Here is a 22,516-nt window from a genome sequence, read left to right on the forward strand (position 1 = left end):
TTGTCTTTTTCGTGGAATTGATGTTCAGTAGCTCTTGTGTCGTAGCGGGTCTTCATCTTCTCTATCGCCAAGTTGACTCTCTCTCGTGCAAAGTTGTGCATCACTTCAAACCGGGCCTGGAGATCTTGAATATATTCCTCAGACGATGAAGGAGAATCCGGAGGGCGACCAAACAATAGATCACAAGGCAGACGAAGGTCACGACCGAAGAGCATCTGTGATGGGAAATAGCCGGTAGTCTCGTGAGCAGCACTGCGGTAAGCCAGTAAAAAGAGTGGTAATTTCTTGCCCCAGTCCTGCTGGTTTCTGGAAACCACTAATGAGAGGTTATTAAGGATGGTTCGATTGAACCTCTCTACCATGCCGTCCGACTAGGGATGTAATGGCGTCGTTTGGATTTTGTCAATGCCGAGTAGTTTGCATAGTTCTTTGATTACTACCGAGGTAAAATTCCTTCCCTGATCGGAATGTAACTGAAGAGGCACCCCGAACCTGGAAATCCAGTGCTGTATCATCACCTCAGCTACTGTAACAGCCTCTTGATCAGGAATAGGATACGCTTCAGGCCACTTGGTGAAGTAATCAATGACAACGAGTATGTATTTGTTACCATCAGCAGTTCGTGGCAGAGGTCCCAAGATGTCAAAGGCGATACGTTCAAACGGTGCACCTACGTTGTAACGTTACAGCTTGCCTCGGCTGCGTTTCCTTGGTCCTTTCCGACCTGCACAGGTATCGCAAGATCGGCACCACTTTTGCACGTCATCCTTTGCATTATTCCAGTAAAAGCGCTCACGAACTCTCTGTAAGGTCTTCATAATTCCAAAGTGACCTCCTGTAGGGCTGTTATGTAGTTCTTTGAGGACATCAGGAATCCGGGATCTTGGAAGTATCAGTTGCCATCGGAACGTCTTCCCATCATCCGACTCGAATTTCCGGTATAAGACGCCGTTTCGAATGTGAAGTGAATCCCAGAGTGCCCAGTATTGTTTTTTGTAGGACTACAGATAGAAATGTCCTGCCATGTAGGTTTTCTGTTTGATAACTCTATTAAATCAAGTATGGGTTTAATGTCGCGGTCTTCCAGCTGGTCTTTCCTGACTTCATCATCACTCCACGGGTCTCGATCAGCCGATGTTGATGTTGTAATTTGTCTTGCGACCGGAGTCAGCAGCTCGTATTTCGCTTCCACCCTGGAACAATATCGGCAGCTTTCTTGGCAAGGTCTTCTAGACAGGGCGTCGGCGTTTCCGTGTGATGATCCCTTACGATGACGGATAGTGATGTCATATTCTTGTAGTCTCTGTATCCACCTGGCTATTTGACCCTCAGGATTTTTGAAATTTAAAAGTCAGGCCAATGAGGCATGGTCCGTGCGGAGGAGGAATTTTCTCCCGTATAGATAATGATGGAAATGTTCTACAGCTTTGACTATGGCAAGCAACTCTTTCCTTGTGACACAGTAATTCCTCTCCGGTTTAGACAGGCACTTGCTCCAGTAAGCTACTACACGTTCTTGGCCGTCTATTTCTTGGGACAAAACAGCACCGACACTTTCATTGCTCGCGTCGGTGTCGAGAATAAATGGTCTGTCGAGCTGAGGATACGTCAGGATTGGAGCAGATGTTAAAACTTCCTTTAAGTTGTTAAATGCATCCTCGCATTCCTTTGTCAACAAGAATCTTTGCTTGCTCTCTGTCAGCTTGTGAAGTGGTCTTGCGATGGAAGAAAAGTTCTTCACGAATCTCCTATAGTAGGTGCAAAGCCCCAGGAAGCTTCTCAGCTGATAAACATTTTCGGGACGTTTCCAGGATTTAACGGCTGACACCTTTTCAGGATCCGTGCACACACCTTCTGCAGAGATGACATGTCCCAGGTAAGTCACTTCCTTTCGGAACAATTTGTATTTAGCGGGACTCAGCTTCAGATTGGCCTCTTTCAGTTTCTGAAGCACCATCCTAAGATTTTCTAAATGTTCTTCAAAACTCTTTCCGACGATGATGATGTCGTCCAGGTATATCAGGCAGGCTTCGTAGGAAAGGCCTTTCAAAACAGTCTCCATAAGACGTTCGAATGTTGCCGGCGCATTACACAGTCCAAACGGCATCATTTTGAACTGCCAAAGTCCTTGTCCCGTAGTAAATGCCGTCTTTTCTCGGTCATCAGGATGGATTTCTACCTGCCAATACCCACTCTTTAAATCAAGTGTTGAGAACCACTTGCTTCCAGAAAGAGTGTCTAGAATGCCATCAATTCTAGGAAGAGGGTAACTGTCTTTCTTCGTAACCTCATTCAACCGGCGATAGTCAACGCAAAATCTTGTTGAGCCGTCTTTCTTTCTGACTAGGACGATGGGAGATGCTCATGGACTTGCTGAAGGCTCGATGACATCGCCTTCTTCCATATCCTTTAAAAGTGTTCGTACCTCTTCCTGTTTAGCAGACGGTAGACGTCTTGGATGTTGCTTGATCGGGGGATGATCACCGGTATCGATTCTGTGTTGTGTCAAACTGGTTCGACCCACGTCGGAAGACGAGCGAGAGAAAACAACTTGAAGATCTTTAATGACGCGATCGGCAACATTCCTCTCTTTATCGTTTAATTGCGCATTCTGCAATAACTCCGATGTAATGCTCTCTGAGGACACGGATTCTGGGATGTTACTCTTTCTTTCAACGCTGGTTACTGGAGTACATGTTGTAACCACTTCACCTTTCTTAATAACTCTCGCCTTCTCAGTGACATTGGCGACTCTAACCGGGATTACCGTTCTGGATAGGTCGACGAGTGTTGAGGCTACTAGTACTCCTTTCGGGCTATTACAGTTATTGGGGTATTCTATGATGCCGTAGCGGAAATGTCTATTTTCGGCTATGGACCCAGGAAGTAAAAACTCGGTTTTTGCGGGTACTGTGATATCATCTTGAGCTATAATCTTGTGGATAGATTTCACTCCATCATTAATTCCGAATAGGGCTATGTCCTCAGATGTAGAATGCAATTCGTTATTTTTAAAATCCAAGGAAAAATTGTATTTCCTTAGAAAGTCCAATCCTAGTATGCAAGAATCAGTGATCTCTGCTACATATGCCGTGTGATGGTAAGCGGCACTTCCAAACGTGATGTTAACATTTACTTTTCCGTCGATGTCGATCTTCTCACCGGACACAGTCTGGAGGGTAACGCAGGGCGGCGTCCAGATAAGTTTGTTTCCTAGTTGTTGAGCCAAATCGTTTCGGATGATGGTAACGTTGGCTCCTGTATCTATAGTCATATTGCACGGAACTCCATTAATATGACCTATTATGAAAAGTCCATTACTGCCGCCTCTCACTGCAGAAATCTAAAGAGCTCTAAACGGGGGCTTTTCATTATCTGGCAACCTCCGCCCCGCGAGATGGCCACTAATTAGTTTCCCTGCTGTTTGTTAGGAGCGGTTTTAACATCCGTACCCTGGGGTGTTCTGCAGTTTCGTCGTATGTGTCCTTCAGCACCGCAGTTCGAGCACTTAACGGTCGGTTTCTTCTCACCAATATTCCGTCTCAAGTCGTTCAGTTGTCTAGTTAAATCGTCTAGACGAGCGGTGACTTGATCCCCTGGCTCCTGGACTTGAGCAGCTCTGACTGGGTGGTGGTCTCGACGAGTAGCTTGCTGGGCTGCCTCGAATTTCATGGCGTACACTAAAGCGCTTTTCAAATCTTTAACATCGGCCATTCGCAGTGCTTTCTGTATTTCAGGGTCCCGGATGCCATCGATGAAATACTGCAGGGACAGGATTTCCCTCGTTTCTCTCGGGCACTCCGTAAAGGCGAGGTGGGACAGCCTTTCAACATCCGTGGCGAGTTCCTGGAGTGATTCGGTGGGCTTCTGTTGACGGGATTTTAATTGAAGTCTGTTGTAGTCTTTTAAACACTTCTCGCCAAAGCGCAGCTCCAATGCGCCAGATAAAGCTTCCAAGTCAAGTCTTTGGTTTTCTGAAAGTGTCTGCAGGATATCCGCTGCGTCTGCTCTCAGAGAAGCGGCGAGATGACAGGCCTTAGTTTGGGAATCCCATCCATTCGCATCCGAAACGATAGAAAATTGTGTTTTATACATTTGCCAGGATGTCTTCCCATCATATGTGGACAACTTCAGAGATGGACGAGCAGGCATCGATAAGAATTTAAAACCCTCAGAATTGCTTCCTTCTGTCGCTATGCTCTTCTTTAAAGTGTCAACTTCTTTTGCAACAGCAGCAGAAACCCTTTCCTCAATTTGTTGTTGGACGGCAGAAACTCTTTTTTCAATTTGTTGCTCTACCGCAGAAACTCTTTCTTGAATTTCTCCAACTTTGTTTTCAACTGTGTCCATTCTTCCTTCCATAGCTTGGAACTTGTTTTCTATTATGCAAGTAATTTCTGTCTTCAATTCCTCTTGACCTACTTTCATTTCCTCCTTAATGGATTCCTGGCCCAATTTCATTTCTCTTTTAACGGATTCCTGGCCCAACTTCATTTCTTCTTTAACGGACCTAATTTCTTCTTTAACAGAGTCTTTCATTTCTTCTTTAAATGTAGCAAAGGCTACCATGAATTGTTTTAACTGTTCTTCCATCGCTCTTGTGATTGGCATTCAATACCCCACTTCTGACACCAAAAATTGTTGCGTGCGTATGTGGTTCGTTATGAAATGAATGCACAAGTCCAATGAAAAATGAACAAAAATTTATTATTATCACAACAAAAATGCTTAAATTTTCTCAAATTATCATGCAGTATTACAATATCTCACAGTAGTTATCTTTTAACTACTCAAATATCCAATAGAACGTAATTCAAAACAGCTAAAGAACGCTAATCCGTGAATTCGCTACAATCAACAAGAGCAGTTTTCTAAACAACAACAAACTAAGCAATTACTACAAACTGAGATGTTTTCCTCATTTTATAAGATTCTAAAATCACGCGCTAGAATTTTCCAGTACTTTCTCGAAATCAAAAAGAGATATTTATTTATTTAATGCACGCGCTCTTGTATTTTCAATTTTCCGGCTTAGCTTTCTTTTAATATTCGTCACGCGCTGCACTGCGCGAGAAATAAAACCATTTAATTTGTAATTCAACTAACATTAGCTTTTTAAATACCAAATTCGTAACAATACTAAGAATTTTAACTAATTTGTTATATTTTCACATGACTTTCATTTAATTTGTAACGACTTTCATACGTTTTAACCTTCGTAATTTCAAAAATATTTTTAATTTTAGTTTAATTCCTATATTTTCTGACACATATATGAATTTTATTTAATTTTAGATGTAAATTTTAACTTGTTTCGTACATTTTAAACCTTCGTAATTTTTAAAGTACTCTAATTTTAAACATTTTACTTTAATTTTAAACTTGTTTATTACATTTTTCTACCATATACCTGACTTATTTAATTTTAGATGTAAAATTTAACTCCTTTTCTATTTTTTTATCGTTTTTAGTTTCCAACATACTAAGAATTTTAACTAATTTGTTATATTTTCACATGACTTTCCTTTAATTTGTAACGACTTTCATACGTTTTAACCTTCCTAATTTCAAACAGGCTCTTAATTTTAGCTTAATTCCTCTATTTTCTTACCATGTATATGAGCTTTATTTAATTTTAGATATTATTTTTAACATGTTTCGTACATTTTATACCTTCCTAATTTTTAGAGTACTCTAATTTTGAACTTGTTTATTACATTTTTCTGCCATACGCATGAACTTTAGTTAATTTTAGATGTAATTTTTTATACTTTTCTGGCACTGGTTTTCTTTCTAGTTTCCAAAATACTCTAAATTTTAACTCTGTTTTATAATTTTTGATTGTAATTACGCTTGTGATTTTACTTGTTATTTTACTATTTATACTACTAAAATTTCTTAAACATAGAGATAGATTTCAATTAAGCATTTTATTTTACTACCTTTAACTGTTATTCATATCCAATTCATCGAATAGCCCTTACTTAGTCCAAATTTTATAGTATTATTTTAATTTGCCAATTCTACAACTTATCATTCTGCAGTAATCTTACCATGACTTATCCTACTACTTTACTTCATTATTAACTTCATTCGCATTTTTAAACTTTAACATTTCCTGCATATTCTGGCATTTTCTTTTAATTCTTAATACTCTTTATATCTGAATATATGTTTTTGAACTCTTCAATGTTACCAATGTTCAGTTTTCAATCTTGATTCTCATTAAGCTAGTTTGATAGATTCCGAATTTTTAGAATGAAATCTCAACTTTCATCCGTAATTTAAGACCCATATTCATTCTTTCATGTACTCATACAAAATTCTTTCTCATTATTTTGAACGCTCAATACCTCTTAATTCAGTAATTTGTACTAATTGAATGCATTCTACATCACTTTAAATGTTTCGATTATGCAAATTTTCACTTTATTACCTTTTCCTACACTAAGTACGGATATTTCTGCCTTCATGAACGAATTTCATGTGAAATTGACGAAATTTGACGTTACATGTATAAAAGAAATTTCTAAGGTAAACATTTCCAGTATTGAATAAGAGATGAAAGACCATTGATTTTACCCATTGGTTACAATTTCATCTCTTGAAAGTTTGTTTTATTGGTATACATTTATTTCTAACGCATAGTGTTAACACATTTTTGTAACTTCGTCCAGTTCCAACTTAATTCACTAGACAATTTCACGCATACTCTATTTTTTAATTTCTTAGACTAAAATATTCTTTTCGCAAATGTCAGTTTGCATTAATTTATTTACCAATCTATTTTCTTATGAACGAAATCTTGTGAAGTATTTTACACAACATATATCATTACCAATATACCTATATTTACAGAAGGAACCAAAGAGAGAAAGAGTAAGACACATTTGACCCAAATCTCCTTATAATTTCGAATATTTTAACCTTCTTCATCACAAATACAGAAATTTCTTCGCACAATACTCAGCATTTAAATAGCTCTTACTAATACACATTTAATAAGGAAAAAGTCATTTTCAATACAAAATTACACCCAAATAAGTATTACGTTTTCTTATAATTTTACATATATGTTTGCATTATAGGAACTTTCTATGCATTTTCAAGAACTGTAATTTGCTAAATATTACCTTTTTCCGAGAGAAAAACTCGAAAGACCATCTAAATCATTCATCTTTTCCTGCAGTATTTCCAAAGTATCGAATACTTATCTTAGAACTGTTTTCTTAAGAGCTAAATACGAAAGAAGCATTTTTCACTATAGAATAGTTAAGGCTTTACCCAAATGAGGATATAATCTTTACTGAATTTAAGTTATTTACCCAGAATTCCCAACAAATTTTAGAAAATGTGCTATAGAAAGCAACTTATTTACCTAAACATGAGTCTTAACAGATTTTTATCGGCTTCAGGTTTACTATCGGTGGGAAAAACCTGAAGTTCACTTTATCTACCCTTGTCAGTATACACAGAAAAGTCATGAATCATTCTGTAGTACAATTAACACTTTACATACATTTAACATTAATCCAAATAATTTTAATCAACTTTCAATTAAGATTTTAAAAAGAAAAGTATATTTATGCGACATATTATCAAATTATTTCCAAGCATTATTAAGATAAATGCAATTAAATATCCACGTACACACTACGAAAATCGCAGTATACGGTAAAAAAGAGTATTCTTATAACTTATCAAGACTTTAGAGGTAAGATTAAGGTAAAGAAATACTCATTTAAAACATAATAAGAAACAGTTGACAGCTAAGTAAAGATACATTTCAATATAAATAAAACATTTTTTATTAAAATACATACTTACTAAAATTTTTTTTCTTGCAAATTTGCTATTTGATCACGTAAAGGTGACAATGAAATATTCTTTAAAAAGTCTTCATTATCATAAATACAACAGCAAGTATCCTTATAAAGTTTTTGAGAAAGTCTTTTAAAGTTCATTTACAATATAGCTTTGTCAGTATTATTCATAGCTTTTTCCCGAGTTGTCTCCATTATACAGGGGTGGCGACGTTGACTTGGATGATTGACCGCACATCCCTCACAGATAAACACCTCGTTGAGACTGGTTAAGTACTCCTCGTAAATAATATTGTTAACTTTTTGCATGCATTGCTCGCTAGTTAAATGTTCCAACTGCTGGCATTTTGATTGCCGTTTTCTTATCTCATGCGGTAACACATTTTGAAATAGGGTAGTTTGGATAGTTTGTGTTATTTCACTATATAAATCTAAAAGTTTATCGGTTTGATATGACTCTAATTCAAAACAATCTGCTACGAGGCGGAAACCACCGTAGGGACTTTTAAAAATTTCTTGAAGAACACATTGCGCGTTTGCAGAAAATACCACCAACTGATTATTGGCTATGAAGGATGCTTCCGAATACTTGAAATTAAAGTTTGGTAATTTTTTCATGAAATCATACCACGTCTCAGGAGTCATACTCACACCCTCAAGAGAAGATCCACAGTTGAAATTATACGTTTCTGCAAAGTTTTGTATAAGAATTCGAACATTATTATTTCTACTTACAACGATGGAAAGACGAGACATCCGTTCTAATGATCAATAATTGATCACTTCATCATGATTTCGTGATGACTGGTAATGACGACTCAGGCAGTCATCCTGGGGTATCTCGAGCACCTCATCTTCTAAACATGGTTTCCTTACGCGGAAAAGTTCTTTTATTCATGCACGGTATAGGGATTGTGTTGTCATAATAACCAAAGTCCATTTCATCCGAAAAACGCTTCACTTGTGGAGATATAATTTTTATAAACGTCAAACTTGTTCGAATAGTCTTCACTTCGGGCTGGGATGGGATACCGTGTTTCCAGACTACATTAGTGGGGGGTTTCATCACTAGAAGCGATCCATGCTCCAGACTCAGAATGTGAGTCATATAATTCTCTCTTGTAAAATGCATCACTCGCGTCGCACCGTAACTCAGCGTGGGAATGCAGTAGGAAGGATCCAGGGAGCTTTCATAGTCTCTGTGCGCGGATATCTTGACATCTCCGTCAGGGTATTGGTTGAGCAGAACGTAATTATATTTTTCGTGGGTGAGGGCTTCCACTTCACTTTTAATTTGGTGCAGCATAGGAGTCCAGTGCTGGGCGACGATCGATGTGCCCGAAAAACTGTAGGTGAGTCCATCTTCATCCCCGAAAGCGCAACAAAGTCGAACTGGAATATATTGGTGGCCGTAAATATTCAGTTTCACAGGTTGGAAAGGATACGTACAGAGTTCTTCAAAAATAGAATTTGCCTTTTCTTTACTATGAAAATCTTTGAAATAGGATAGTATTAACTGATCATCAAATATTTCGGTCATCGTGAGAATTGTAAGAGTTAAGAATGACTGCTTTGAAGTACAATTCGTCAAGATTTGCAATGAAATGAGAAATCTACTGAGATTGAATATTTCTAAACTTATTTATATAATCATTTACTGATAAATAAGGATCATTTGATACATTCTTTTAATCGGTAATTGCCTTATTTATTCCGATAACATCATGTTTTCTAGAACGATGTCGATATATCGAACCTTGTCATGATGAATCATCTAAGGATAAACAGATAGGGTAGCCCGTATCACCATAAGTTGATAAACCATCGATTAGGGAAGTGAGGCTTCTTAAAATGCGACGTGTACACATCCTATTTTAAGACGTGTACATATCCTATTTTAACAGGTCCTCATTTTCGATCGTCGCCCAGCCCTGAACTCCTATGCTGCACCAAATTAAAAGTGAAGTGGAAGCCCTCACCCACGAAAAATATAATTACGTTCTGCTCAACCAATACCCTGACGGAGATGTCAAGATATCCGCGCACAGAGACTATGAAAGCTCCCTGGATCCTTCCTACTGCATTCCCACGCTGAGTTACGGTGCGACGCGAGTGATGCATTTTACAAGAGAGAATTATATGACTCACATTCTGAGTCTGGAGCATGGATCGCTTCTAGTGATGAAACCCCCCACTAATGTAGTCTGGAAACACGGTATCCCATCCCAGCCCGAAGTGAAGACTATTCGAACAAGTTTGACGTTTATAAAAATTATATCTCCACAAGTGAAGCGTTTTTCGGATGAAATGGACTTTGGTTATTATGACAACACAATCCCTATACCGTGCATGAATAAAAGAACTTTTCCGCGTAAGGAAACCATGTTTAGAAGATGAGGTGCTCGAGATACCCCAGGATGACTGCCTGAGTCGTCATTACCAGTCATCACGAAATCATGATGAAGTGATCAATTATTGATCATTAGAACGGATGTCTCGTCTTTCCATCGTTGTAAGTAGAAATAATAATGTTCGAATTCTTATACAAAACTTTGCAGAAACGTATAATTTCAACTGTGGATCTTCTCTTGAGGGTGTGAGTATGACTCCTGAGACGTGGTATGATTTCATGAAAAAATTACCAAACTTTAATTTCAAGTATTCGGAAGCATCCTTCATAGCCAATAATCAGTTGGTGGTATTTTCTGCAAACGCGCAATGTGTTCTTCAAGAAATTTTTAAAAGTCCCTACGGTGGTTTCCGCCTCGTAGCAGATTGTTTTGAATTAGAGTCATATCAAACCGATAAACTTTTAGATTTATATAGTGAAATAACACAAACTATCCAAACTACCCTATTTCAAAATGTGTTACCGCATGAGATAAGAAAACGGCAATCAAAATGCCAGCAGTTGGAACATTTAACTAGCGAGCAATGCATGCAAAAAGTTAACAATATTATTTACGAGGAGTACTTAACCAGTCTCAACGAGGTGTTTATCTGTGAGGGATGTGCGGTCAATCATCCAAGTCAACGTCGCCACCCCTGTATAATGGAGACAACTCGGGAAAAAGCTATGAATAATACTGACAAAGCTATATTGTAAATGAACTTTAAAAGACTTTCTCAAAAACTTTATAAGGATACTTGCTGTTGTATTTATGATAATGAAGACTTTTTAAAGAATATTTCATTGTCACCTTTACGTGATCAAATAGCAAATTTGCAAGAAAAAAAATTTTAGTAAGTATGTATTTTAATAAAAAATGTTTTATTTATATTGAAATGTATCTTTACTTAGCTGTCAACTGTTTCTTATTATGTTTTAAATGAGTATTTCTTTACCTTAATCTTACCTCTAAAGTCTTGATAAGTTATAAGAATACTCTTTTTTACCGTATACTGCGATTTTCGTAGTGTGTACGTGGATATTTAATTGCATTTATCTTAATAATGCTTGGAAATAATTTGATAATATGTCGCATAAATATACTTTTCTTTTTAAAATCTTAATTGAAAGTTGATTAAAATTATTTGGATTAATGTTAAATGTATGTAAAGTGTTAATTGTACTACAGAATGATTCATGACTTTTCTGTGTATACTGACAAGGGTAAATAAAGTGAACTTCAGGTTTTTCCCACCGATAGTAAACCTGAAGCCGATAAAAATCTGTTAAGACTCATGTTTAGGTAAATAAGTTGCTTTCTATAGCACATTTTCTAAAATTTGTTGGGAATTCTGGGCAAATAACTTAAATTCAGTAAAGATTATATCCTCATTTGGGTAAAGCCTTAACTATTCTATAGTGAAAAATGCTTCTTTCGTATTTAGCTCTTAAGAAAACAGTTCTAAGATAAGTATTCGATACTTTGGAAATACTGCAGGAAAAGATGAATGATTTAGATGGTCTTTCGGGTTTTTCTCTGGGAAAAAGGTAATATTTAGCAAATTACAGTTCTCGAAAATGCATAGAAAGTTCCTATAATGCAAACATATATGTAAAATTATAAGAAAACGTAATACTTATTTGGGTGTAATTTTGTATTGAAAATGAGTTATTCCTTATTAAATGTGTATTAGTAAGGGCTATTTAAATGCTGAGTATTGTGCGAAGAAATTTCTGTATTTGTGATGAAGAAGGTTAAAATATTCGAAATTATAAGGAGATTTGGGTCAAATGTGTCTTACTCTTTCTCTCTTTGGTTCCTTCTGTAAATATAGGTATATTGGTAATGATATATGTTGTGTAAAATACTTCACAAGATTTCGTTCATAAGAAAATAAATTGGTAAATAAATTAATGCAAACTGACATTTGCGAAAAGAATATTTTAGTCTAAGAAATTAAAAAATAGAGTATGCGTGAAATTGTCTAGTGAATTAAGTTGGAACTGGACGAAGTTACAAAAATGTGTTAACACTATGCGTTAGAAATAAATATATACCAATAAAACAAACTTTCAAGAGATGAAATTGTAACCAATGGGTAAAATCAATGGTCTTTCATCTCTTATTCAATACTGGAAATGTTTACCTTAGAAATTTCTTTTATACATGTAACGTCAAATTTCGTCAATTTCACATGAAATTCGTTCATGAAGGCAGAAATATCCGTACTTAGTGTAGGAAAAGGTAATAAAGTGAAAATTTGCATAATCGAAACATTTAAAGTGATGTAGAATGCATTCAATTAGTACAAATTACTGAATTAAGAGGTATTGAGCGTTCAAAATAATGAGAAAGAATTTTGTATGAGTACATGAAAGAATGAATATGGGTCTAAAATTATGGATGAAAGTTGAGATTTCATTTTAAAAATTCGGAATCTATCAAACTAGCTTAATGAGAATCAAGATTGAAAACTGAACATTGGTAACATTGAAGAGTTCAAAAACATATATTCAGATATAAAGAGTACTAAGAATTAAAAGAAAATTCCAGAATATGCAGGAAATGTTAAAGTTTAAAAATGCGAATGAAGTTAATAATGAAGTAAAGTAGTAGGATAAGTCATGGTAAGATTACTGCAGAATGATAAGTTGTAGAATTGGCAAATTAAAATAATACTATAAAATTTGGACTAAGTAAGGGCTATTCGACGAATTGGATATGAATAACAGTTAAAGGTAGTAAAATAAAATGCTTAATTGAAATCTATCTCTATGTTTAAGAAATTTAAGTAGTATAAATAGTAAAATAACAAGTAAAATGACAAGCGTAATTACAATCAAAAATTATAAAACAGAGTTAAAATTTAGAGTATGTTGGAAACTAGAAAGAAAACCAGTGCCAGAAAAGTATAAAAAATTACATCTAAAATTAACTAAAGTTCATGCGTATGGCAGAAAAATGTAATAAACAAGTTCAAAATTAGAGTACTCTAAAAATTAGGAAGGTATAAAATGTACGAAACATGTTAAAAATAATATCTAAAATTAAATAAAGCTCATATACATGGTAAGAAAATAGAGGAATTAAGCTAAAATTAAGAGCCTGTTTGAAATTAGGAAGGTTAAAACGTATGAAAGTCGTTACAAATTAAAGGAAAGTCATGTGAAAATATAACAAATTAGTTAAAATTCTTAGTATGTTGGAAACTAAAAACGATAAGAAAATAGAAAAGGAGTTAAATTTTACATCTAAAATTAAATAAGTCAGGTATATGGTAGAAAAATGTAATAAACAAGTTTAAAATTAAAGTAAAATGTTTAAAATTAGAGTACTTTAAAAATTACGAAGGTTTAAAATGTACGAAACAAGTTAAAAATTACATCTAAAATTAAATAAAATTCATATATGTGGTCAGAAAATATAGGAATTAAACTAAAATTAAAAATATTTTTGAAATTACGAAGGTTAAAACGTATGAAAATCGTTACAAGTTAAATGAAAGTCATGTGAAAATATAACAAATTAGTTAAAATTCTTAGTATGTTAAAAACTAAAAACGTTAAAATATAGAAAAGGAGTTAAAATTTACATCTAGAATTAAATAAGTCAGGTATATCATGTGAAAATATGGCAATTATGTTAAAATTAGGACTATAGTGGAAATTATGAAGATTAAAATGTATAAGAGAAATGAAGTAAAAGTCATGTACGTAGTGTGAAAGTATAGCAAATTAGTTAAAACTCAGAGTATGTTGGAAACTAAAAACGTTAAAAAATAGAAAATAAGTTAAATTTTACACATAAAATTAAATAAACGTCAGGTATATGATATGAAAATGCAGGAATTATGTGAAAATTAGGACTATATTGGAAATCATGGAGTTTAAAATGTATGCGACAAATCAAGTAAAAGTCATGTATATAGTGTGAAAATATAAACTGGTTAAAAATTTGAGTATATTAAATAGTGTGAAGGTTAAAATGTACAAAACAAGCTAGAAATCTTACATCTAAAATTAAATACAAGTCATCTATATGATTAGAAAATGTATGAAATAAGTTAAAATACAGAATATGTTGGAGATCGCTAACGTTGGAAAGAACGAAAAAACTTAAAAATTACGTCTAACATTGAATAATATAATACACGAAAATGCGTGTTTTAGTAATTACACTCATAAAATATAACGAATAAGTTAAAAGTATTGCCTAACAAGTCTGAAAAAACTCTAGGTAAAATGAATTTAACTATAAAAATGAGTAATGTAATGAAGGTTACGGAAAGTATATGTGATATTATGAACAGAAGATTTAAGAAATAAGGTAAAATTCTGAGTGTATAGGATCACTCAATCATTAAATTCGAAAATAATCCTCATTCAGGGTAACTTGGAGATAATCATCATATACGTAGTAAAACAGTTGGAATACGAAGAAAAAACACAAAGGCTAAAAATTTATTAACGAAGGGAAATCACCTCCGATAAATCAGTAAAATATAATCTCTTATTAAATTGTGATGACATGTAGCAGTTTTGCAGTTATTCAGTCATAGGATAAATACAAGTAAGAAAATAATTATCTTCGAAAGAGGTTATAGTGTGAAGAAAACATTTCATTTTATATCTGTTTAAGGAAATGAACTATATCAGTCACTTAAAACACCTACTTGATATATGCTTACAAGAATTCAATATAAATAAGTACACATTATCATATAACTACTCAATGCCTAAATCACCGAATTAAAAAGGAAAATAATCTAAGCACACGGCCTTTTTCTGTGACGTAGCAACTACTCTACTCGCATCCACTTTCTGATAAGGCTCCCTGTCTCCATTTTCAGATAAGCCTCCCTTCCACGGCTGACCCTTCCTTCTCGGGAGCTCCCTCAAGTCCCGCTCCCTGTGCTCCCGAGCCAGAACTGTCATTTTCCCCTACTATCCGAAATCTTTAATAAGAAGAGTAAAGTTGGATGGATAGACTGAAAGATTTGCACAAATGTAAAATAATACGGGTGTATGAATGTATAATATTCTTTTTTTGGTTTCTAAGCTTTTACTAAGAGACATTTTATTTACTTAACTCGCAGTTACAGCTCGTTCTGCGTGAAGATTTTTATCTTTTTCTCTATCTGTTTCATGACTTTAGGCCAGAAATTTTAGAAATGAATTTACTTGCTTATTCGATTTAATAGCTAGTCGCACTGTATAGCCATGCCTTAGCTTCCATTTTTCACCTGCCTAATATTTATTGTTCTCTTTTCCATGCAACTGCAGACAAACACTCCTGCGTTTGGAATTAAGTAAAACATTCCGTACATTGTTAGTTACCAAGTATGATACAGTGAGTAAATTTATTGTATATTTTAAAATTATTCTGCCCTAATTTATTATTTTAAATATGACAATTGCATTTAATTAAATATTTTTGTAGCATTTGTTTTGTAATGTCAGGTATACTTCTCTGGTTTACATTTGCATTATCTTGTTTTACTCACAAATTTTCACATGTTTTGGTCGCAATATTGATTTGGGACTTAACGTATTATTCTAACTATTTTTTTTTCATTTGTATATAATGTTTTTTTCATTTTACACGAATATTGCACATAATTATTAAATTGGTTTATATCGTGTAGGAGAATTCTTGACACGCATATGAGTTAACTAAATTGGGGAATTGAATATTTAAGTATAATATCTTTTATTTTACATTATAAGGTATTTCTCCCGCCTGTTTAGCGATGCCTTCGTGGTGAAGTGGTCTGCATGCCGGGTGCGTATTCCAGAGGTCCGTGTAGATTCCAGGCGAAGGCGTTGTTCATTTTTCATCTTGTCTGCTTCCAAAAATGTCTCTACAACATGGTGTGACGATACAGCTACTAGCACCCCCCCCCCCCCGCGGGCACAGGTGCTGAAGTATAACTTCCTGTTTGTTCGCGGACGAAATGGACCATACCTGCAAAAAGCAGGACTGCAGATAAAACACCCTGGGAGTTTCCGGACACAAGGAACTAATTATGTTTCTCTTCGCAGATAACAAAACGAGTGAAATCTTTGTGTAAGAGTTCTTCATGTGATTTTGAGGTGACAGGACGCATCTTTTACGTTCTAAACCACGCCAGTGGTTTCTGTAGAACAATAGTTTTTTTATGCTGTAACTACAGTAAAAAGGACGCCTTTTTGCGTTCAATCTGCGTTAGCGGATATTGTATGATTTAGGGCTGTAATGATCAGATTATTTTTATGTTTTAATCAAGAAATCTATTTTAGTTTATCAAATAAATAATTTAAAAGACAACCTGTCTTTCTTTCACCCGACACGGGTGTACTGACGTTACAGCTATAATAAATGGTGGCAGCGGTTCAGATGAGAAAATCCATGCAGAAATTACAGACCGTCAGACTCTAAAATTTCATCTCAAGATTGTGGGACAGTCATTGTCCAGATATCAACAGTGTTTTGCAGATATTACAGACCGTCAGGTTCTGAAGTGCATCACGAAAGGTTACGAACATCAGTTCGAAAAAATGATTACAGCTCTCCGAAGCGACGAGATAAGAAAATCCATGCAGAGATTGCAGACCGTCCGAGTCTGAAATTCATCTCGAGTTTGTAGGACGGCCATTGTCCGAACATCATCAGTGTTTGCAGATAGTACAGACCTCCAGGCTCTGAAGTGCAGCACGAATTTACGAACATCCGTTCGAAAAGTGATTTACAGCTCTTCGAAGTGGGGAATAGAATCCACGAACATCAGTCCAGAAACGGACGGACATCAGTCCAGAAAAAGAGGAACGACAGTCTCCTGAAATAAGCTCATCTTTAAGCGCGGTGATAAAGGTGCTACTTGTGCGATCATCTTTTGTGTTCAAGAAAATTTACCGCAGTGAGCGTGTGGGACAATCATTGTCCGAAGATCATCAGATCATTGTGATGTGTAGAGTATTGAAAAAGTGATATGTGGGTGATCAACCTTGTGATCGAGAAAATTTAGATCATCAGATCTTGTGTGTGTGCGTTATAGGTGCCTGGATCATCAGTGTCCATAAAATCTTAAATTGTGAGAAGCGAAGTTGGGACGGCATCCGGTTTTGCATCGCAACTATTTCAACTCTCCAATCCAGACGGGTAAGTACCTTGGATTTTTATATTGAGGCAGTAAAGTAATTTAATTTATTTCTGTAAATCAGTATGTAAGTTCACATAACTGTTTTAAGTCAACTTGTTCCTGTAAAGCTTAAAGAAATGTGCTTTTTGGGTTTTATGTTACAATAAGAAAGTATAAAATTTAGAATTTAAACCTGTGTTAATAGATTTTTTTTAATATCTGAAATGTTAATGTGTTGTGCTTAAATTAAACTTATATATTGGATTGTGTAAAGGAGTAGAATTACTGTAACTTGAAGGTTTTAATGTTAGGTGGCATTCTGACATATCATTTCTAAGACGTTTTGAATGTTATAAATATTAGAATTTCAGTTAAGGTGTGTAAAACTTTTATTTGTGTAAGAACTGAGAAATTTTTTTTTTCTATTGAAGGAGTAAAAGAGGAATGATAAAACCTCCAGTATCTTTCCTTTTAACTGTTGTCATATTAATGTTAATCACTAGCATATGGAGAGGTATTGTGTAATTTATTGTATTTCTGAATGCATATTTTAACATATCCCAAATTTTGAGGAAAGTATATTGTATTATCATAAGCAAGTGTGTTTTACGCAACTGAATTTAAAGCTTTTCAAAGGATAATATTATTTGTAGTTTCATACGTCCTCAAGTAGACAATTTTTTTTTTTATTTTTATTTTTGAATGCATAATGTGCATATTATAGTGTAAACTGTCTTGTTTTTGTCTAACATCTGTAAAATAGGTTGTGAAAAAAATTATAAAAGTTTAATTTTTACTCTCTCTTATGAAAATGATATCTGTTTAAATCAATTGTATGTATCTGTAGTGTAAGGGAGGTAAAATTGTTAGGATCATAATTTTGGTTATATCATGGCATTCTTAGCAAAAGTTAGGAAAGAGGATCTTAAATCCTTGGCTGAAGAGTTAGGGGAAAAAGTTAGCCCTGAACTTAGGATATTGGATTTAAGACAGCTGATTATGGGAAATGAATGTTATGAGGAGGAACTAGTGAAAGGCCTGTTAGAAAATATCACTTCAACGAGGCTTGAGAGAGAAAAAAAGGAGCAAGAAAGAATTAGAAGAGAAGAAGAAGAAAGGCAGGATAGAATTAGAAGAGAAGAAATGGAATTTGAATTATCCAAGTTACGTTTACTAGCCGCTAACGGAAATGACTCTGGAAATGGTGGGAATGAAGAAAATGGACTAAAAAAAAGCCGATACGACCTAAAAAAAATGATGCCAAAATTTGATCCTGAAGAGAACGATATCAGTTTGTATCTAGTCATGTTTGAGCGCCAAGCAAAGCGTGCGAATCTTCACCAATCAGAATGGGTTTCGGTTTTATTGACAATTTTGCCAACTGACATAGTTCAGCTGATTATGCGAGAACCAGAACAGCAGGCTTATAATTACGCTTATGTAAAAGGGATACTGCTTAAAAGGTTCAAACTTAGTCCAGAAAAATTTCGCATCAAATTCGTGCAATCTCAGAAACACCCCCAAACCACTTGGAGAGATTTTGCCTTTGAATTAAGGAATTATTTTGAAGAATGGATTGCAGGTTTGGAAGTTACGGATTTTGAACTTTTAAAGGAGCTCATGATAACGGACCAAATGAAGCGTCGTGTAAATGCCAAAGTGCGGCAACATTTTATTGACGAATGGTCGAAGATAACGACTCCATAGAAATTAGCGGAAATGCTAGAAGAATATGAAAATGTGCGTGAACCCCGGAAGAAGATCTCTCCTGTTCATAGTTCGGAGTCACAAAGGGGAAATACAAATAATTTAAATTTGAGGGATCCGAAAAAGTATCACCAGTCTGGAGGGGAAGATAGATATGCCTCTGACAGAAAGGAACATCTCCGGAATCAGGATGAGCGTCAATTTGATATGAGAAGACCAATTAAGTGTTATTCTTGTGGGTCAACTCAACACTTAAGGCCTCAATGTCCGGAAATTAAAAGGGATCTCAAAACTCCGTTTATTGTAAATAGAGTCCAGGAGATTGAAGAAGATTGCTTAGTCCCGTATCTAACGATGGCTAAAGTGAACGGTTTTGATCTGCCAGTTTTGAGAGATACCGGGTCATGCATTGACGTAATTTGCAAGAAATATCTCACTCCTTCGATGCTGACGGGCGAGACTGTTTGGGTCAAACATCCGTTTGATGAGGCCCCAATTTGTGTACCCTTAGCAAACGTTACAATAGAAGGAACTTTTGACCAAGTAACAACAAAAGCAGCGGTCACTCGAAATGAATTGGAACATTATCTGTTAGGAAACAGAACCGCCGAAAAATTAGCCGTAGATCAACACGATAAACTTTTCTTTCAGGTGAAAACAGGTATTCGAGCTCCGAGTCAATCAAAGAATGAAATGGGGAAAGGTTGTCCACTGGAGTCTGAACGCGGCGAACTCGAACCCTCAAGCGAAGTTTCTCCCCTCATTATAGAAAGGGGTAAAGTCTTGTCTCAAACACCAAGGATAGAGAAAACCAATTTCTTTCTGCCTGAAACGAAAGTGAATGAACTATCACTGCCTACAATAAAATATTCTTTTATAGCGGACCTACAAAAGAAAAGTGACGCTGTAAAGCCATCTTGTGACTTAGTCGCGTTAAACGATCACAGTAACCCTTCGGAGAAGGTGTACAAGTTAAGAATTACCTTTTCGGTTCGGCACGAACAAGAAACTGTAGATAAGCTAAACGACGTTTCGTACCAACCAGACTCGGGAGGTTTGCGAATGCCTAGAAATTCCGTAGGAGAATTGCCCAAGACACATAGTAGAAGAATCCCCAGTTTATCATTTATCTATACTAGTGCCTGATACTGAACGGTCAAAGGGGATTAAATATAGCTACTTCATGAATGATGTAAATCCAACTTGTAATGAAATGGTTTTTTCTGATGTTAAAGCCAAATTAAATGTACATGCTTATTTTGAGGTCAAATGTAGTAGTTCTCATCCAGGTGTTGGGTTACCATTGAGAGTTTATCACAAACGGAAAATTAAAAATCTGCAAGGTTTCCCTTTTCAGCCTAGCCAGATATATAATTAATATTAAACTTAGGAATATATGTTCCATTTTTCAGAAAATTATACGTTCTTTATTTGTATGTGTATAATTAAGTTTATTTCTCAGTATTATGTTGATTATATGTTTTTTTTAACTGGCCTCAATATAGTTCTTGTTATGTTTATCCATGGTACTTAGCCCAGTGTTGTAAAATGTATTAATGCTACTAACTGCTAATTAATTTACTTTGAAAACTTGCTGTGCTACCCTAAATTGGAGTTCTGAAAACCCCCGCCCCCCCGGGAAGAAAAGGGGTTGTGACGATACAGCTACTAGCATCCCCCCCGCGGGCACAGGTGCTGAAGTATAACTTCCTGTTTGTTCGCGGACGAAATGGACCATACCTGCAAAAAGCAGGACTGCAGATAAAACACCCTGGGAGTTTCCGGACACAAGGAACTAATTATGTTTCTCTTCGCAGATAACAAAACGAGTGAAATCTTTGTGTAAGAGTTCTTCTTGTGATTTTGAGGTGACAGGACGCATCTTTTACGTTCTAAACCACGCCAGTGGTTTCTGTAGAACAATAGTTTTTTTTATGCTGTAACTACAGTAAAAAGGACGCCTTTTTGCGTCCAATCTGCGTTAGCGGATATTGTATGATTTAGGGCTGTAATGATCAGATTATTTTTATGTCTTAATCAAGAAATCTATTTTAGTTTATCAAATAAATAATTTAAAAGACAACCTGTCTTTCTTTCACCCGACACGGGTGTACTGACGTTACAATGGGAAGGAGTAAACACGATGACTGAGCAGTTGGGAAGAGTGTGAAATAAGCTAATTCTCCCTGAAGAGTCAGTATTATTTCTTCATATTTACATTTTTACTCTATCTTTAAATTTCGGTTTTGGGCGAAACTGCCACTAAACTGTGTAAGCTATTATTATCCATTCAGCAATGAATGTTTCTTACGCGCAAATGTCTCTGCTTTTCGTTTTGTGTACAAGTGTCATACGCACAAGTAGAACTAAACGCAAGGGACGAGAAGGGGGCTGAAATTTAGTAAAATGTGCGTTTTTGTGCTAATGCAATATATATTCTGCAATCTACTCGAGAGCTTCCAAATTAAATAATTAGAGAAAAATGTATTGAAAAGTGTACTTATGCTTAAACTTTGCCTCCCACTGAAAATTTTCTAAGGATGTTTTTGCTCTTGCGAAGATATTTTACAGAGCTCTACAAACATTTTATAATATTTATGTAGGCTATATAAGTTATAGGTCTCTCCAAAAATATTTCTGTGGAATGTTATAGGCACTAGCTGACGTGGTAGCTAGTAGAATACGTGGCTAGTGGTTCAAAAATCCAACAGAATGCAGGAATTCCTGGAAGATACAGTAGAGATGGTAACCCTACTAATATCATCGAAACAAAAATGTCGCTGACCTGCGTGATACACAAATCCATCTCAGGATTTCTTCCCTTGCGATAACTTTACGCATTATGCGACTTGCATCACGACGTAAGGCCGCAGCTATTAAAAGCAAATTCAACCAACAAAATTGCTGCCAGGAATTGGTATTCTCGTCACCGGCGGCCAATTCCGTTAATTCGCGTGCCACTTTGAGGTCTAAGGTCAAGAGAAAATACACCCCTTGGTCATCCTCCAATCTCAGGTCCTCTTAGACAACCACTCATTAAGCTCCAAGATGAAAGAATGAAGAAGAAAACGAGGGGGATTAATCAGACGGGGAATTTCGCATCCCCTCCCCGAGATGCTGGAAATGTGTTATGACGTCACTTGCTGAGATGAGGGGTGCAATAAATACATTCAATCGCTGTGATTAATTTGATTTCAATAGTCTCAGAGACCATTGGACTGGGTATTAATTTAAAGAACTTGATTGACGAATTTGGCGGATAATATTGTTTAAAAATTAAGCAAAAAATAATGTTAAACTGGCATACATTTTCATTAACGCTCGTGCATGATGTACTTAGCATTTCTCTCAAACGATAGAAAATGGACTTATCCAAAGCCGGATAAAAGATTTTTCGGATAATTGAATATTTGTGTCTTACTTGTTCATATTTTGATTCCATTTATAGAAATTACAGCAAGTCCGTCGATTGCGTTTTT

The 22,516-nt window shown here is 35.5% G+C and overlaps 1 protein-coding gene across 1 annotated transcript; it reads right to left on the minus strand.

The window, feature by feature from the left end:
- Window positions 1-8,673: 8,673 nt before the first annotated feature.
- LOC146999214 (DNA oxidative demethylase ALKBH2-like) lies at window positions 8,674-9,363 on the minus strand. The gene has a single exon (XM_085813552.1). It carries the CDS (start codon window positions 9,361-9,363, stop codon window positions 8,674-8,676), a length of 690 nt encoding a protein of 229 aa, XP_085669678.1.
- Between the last annotated feature and the right edge of the window lie 13,153 nt (window positions 9,364-22,516).

Source organism: Stegodyphus dumicola, chromosome 1 (genome assembly GCF_044657685.1).
Source record: "Stegodyphus dumicola isolate Sdum_Otavi_A_Nest chromosome 1, ASM4465768v1".
Taxonomy (NCBI): Eukaryota; Metazoa; Arthropoda; class Arachnida; order Araneae; family Eresidae; genus Stegodyphus; species Stegodyphus dumicola.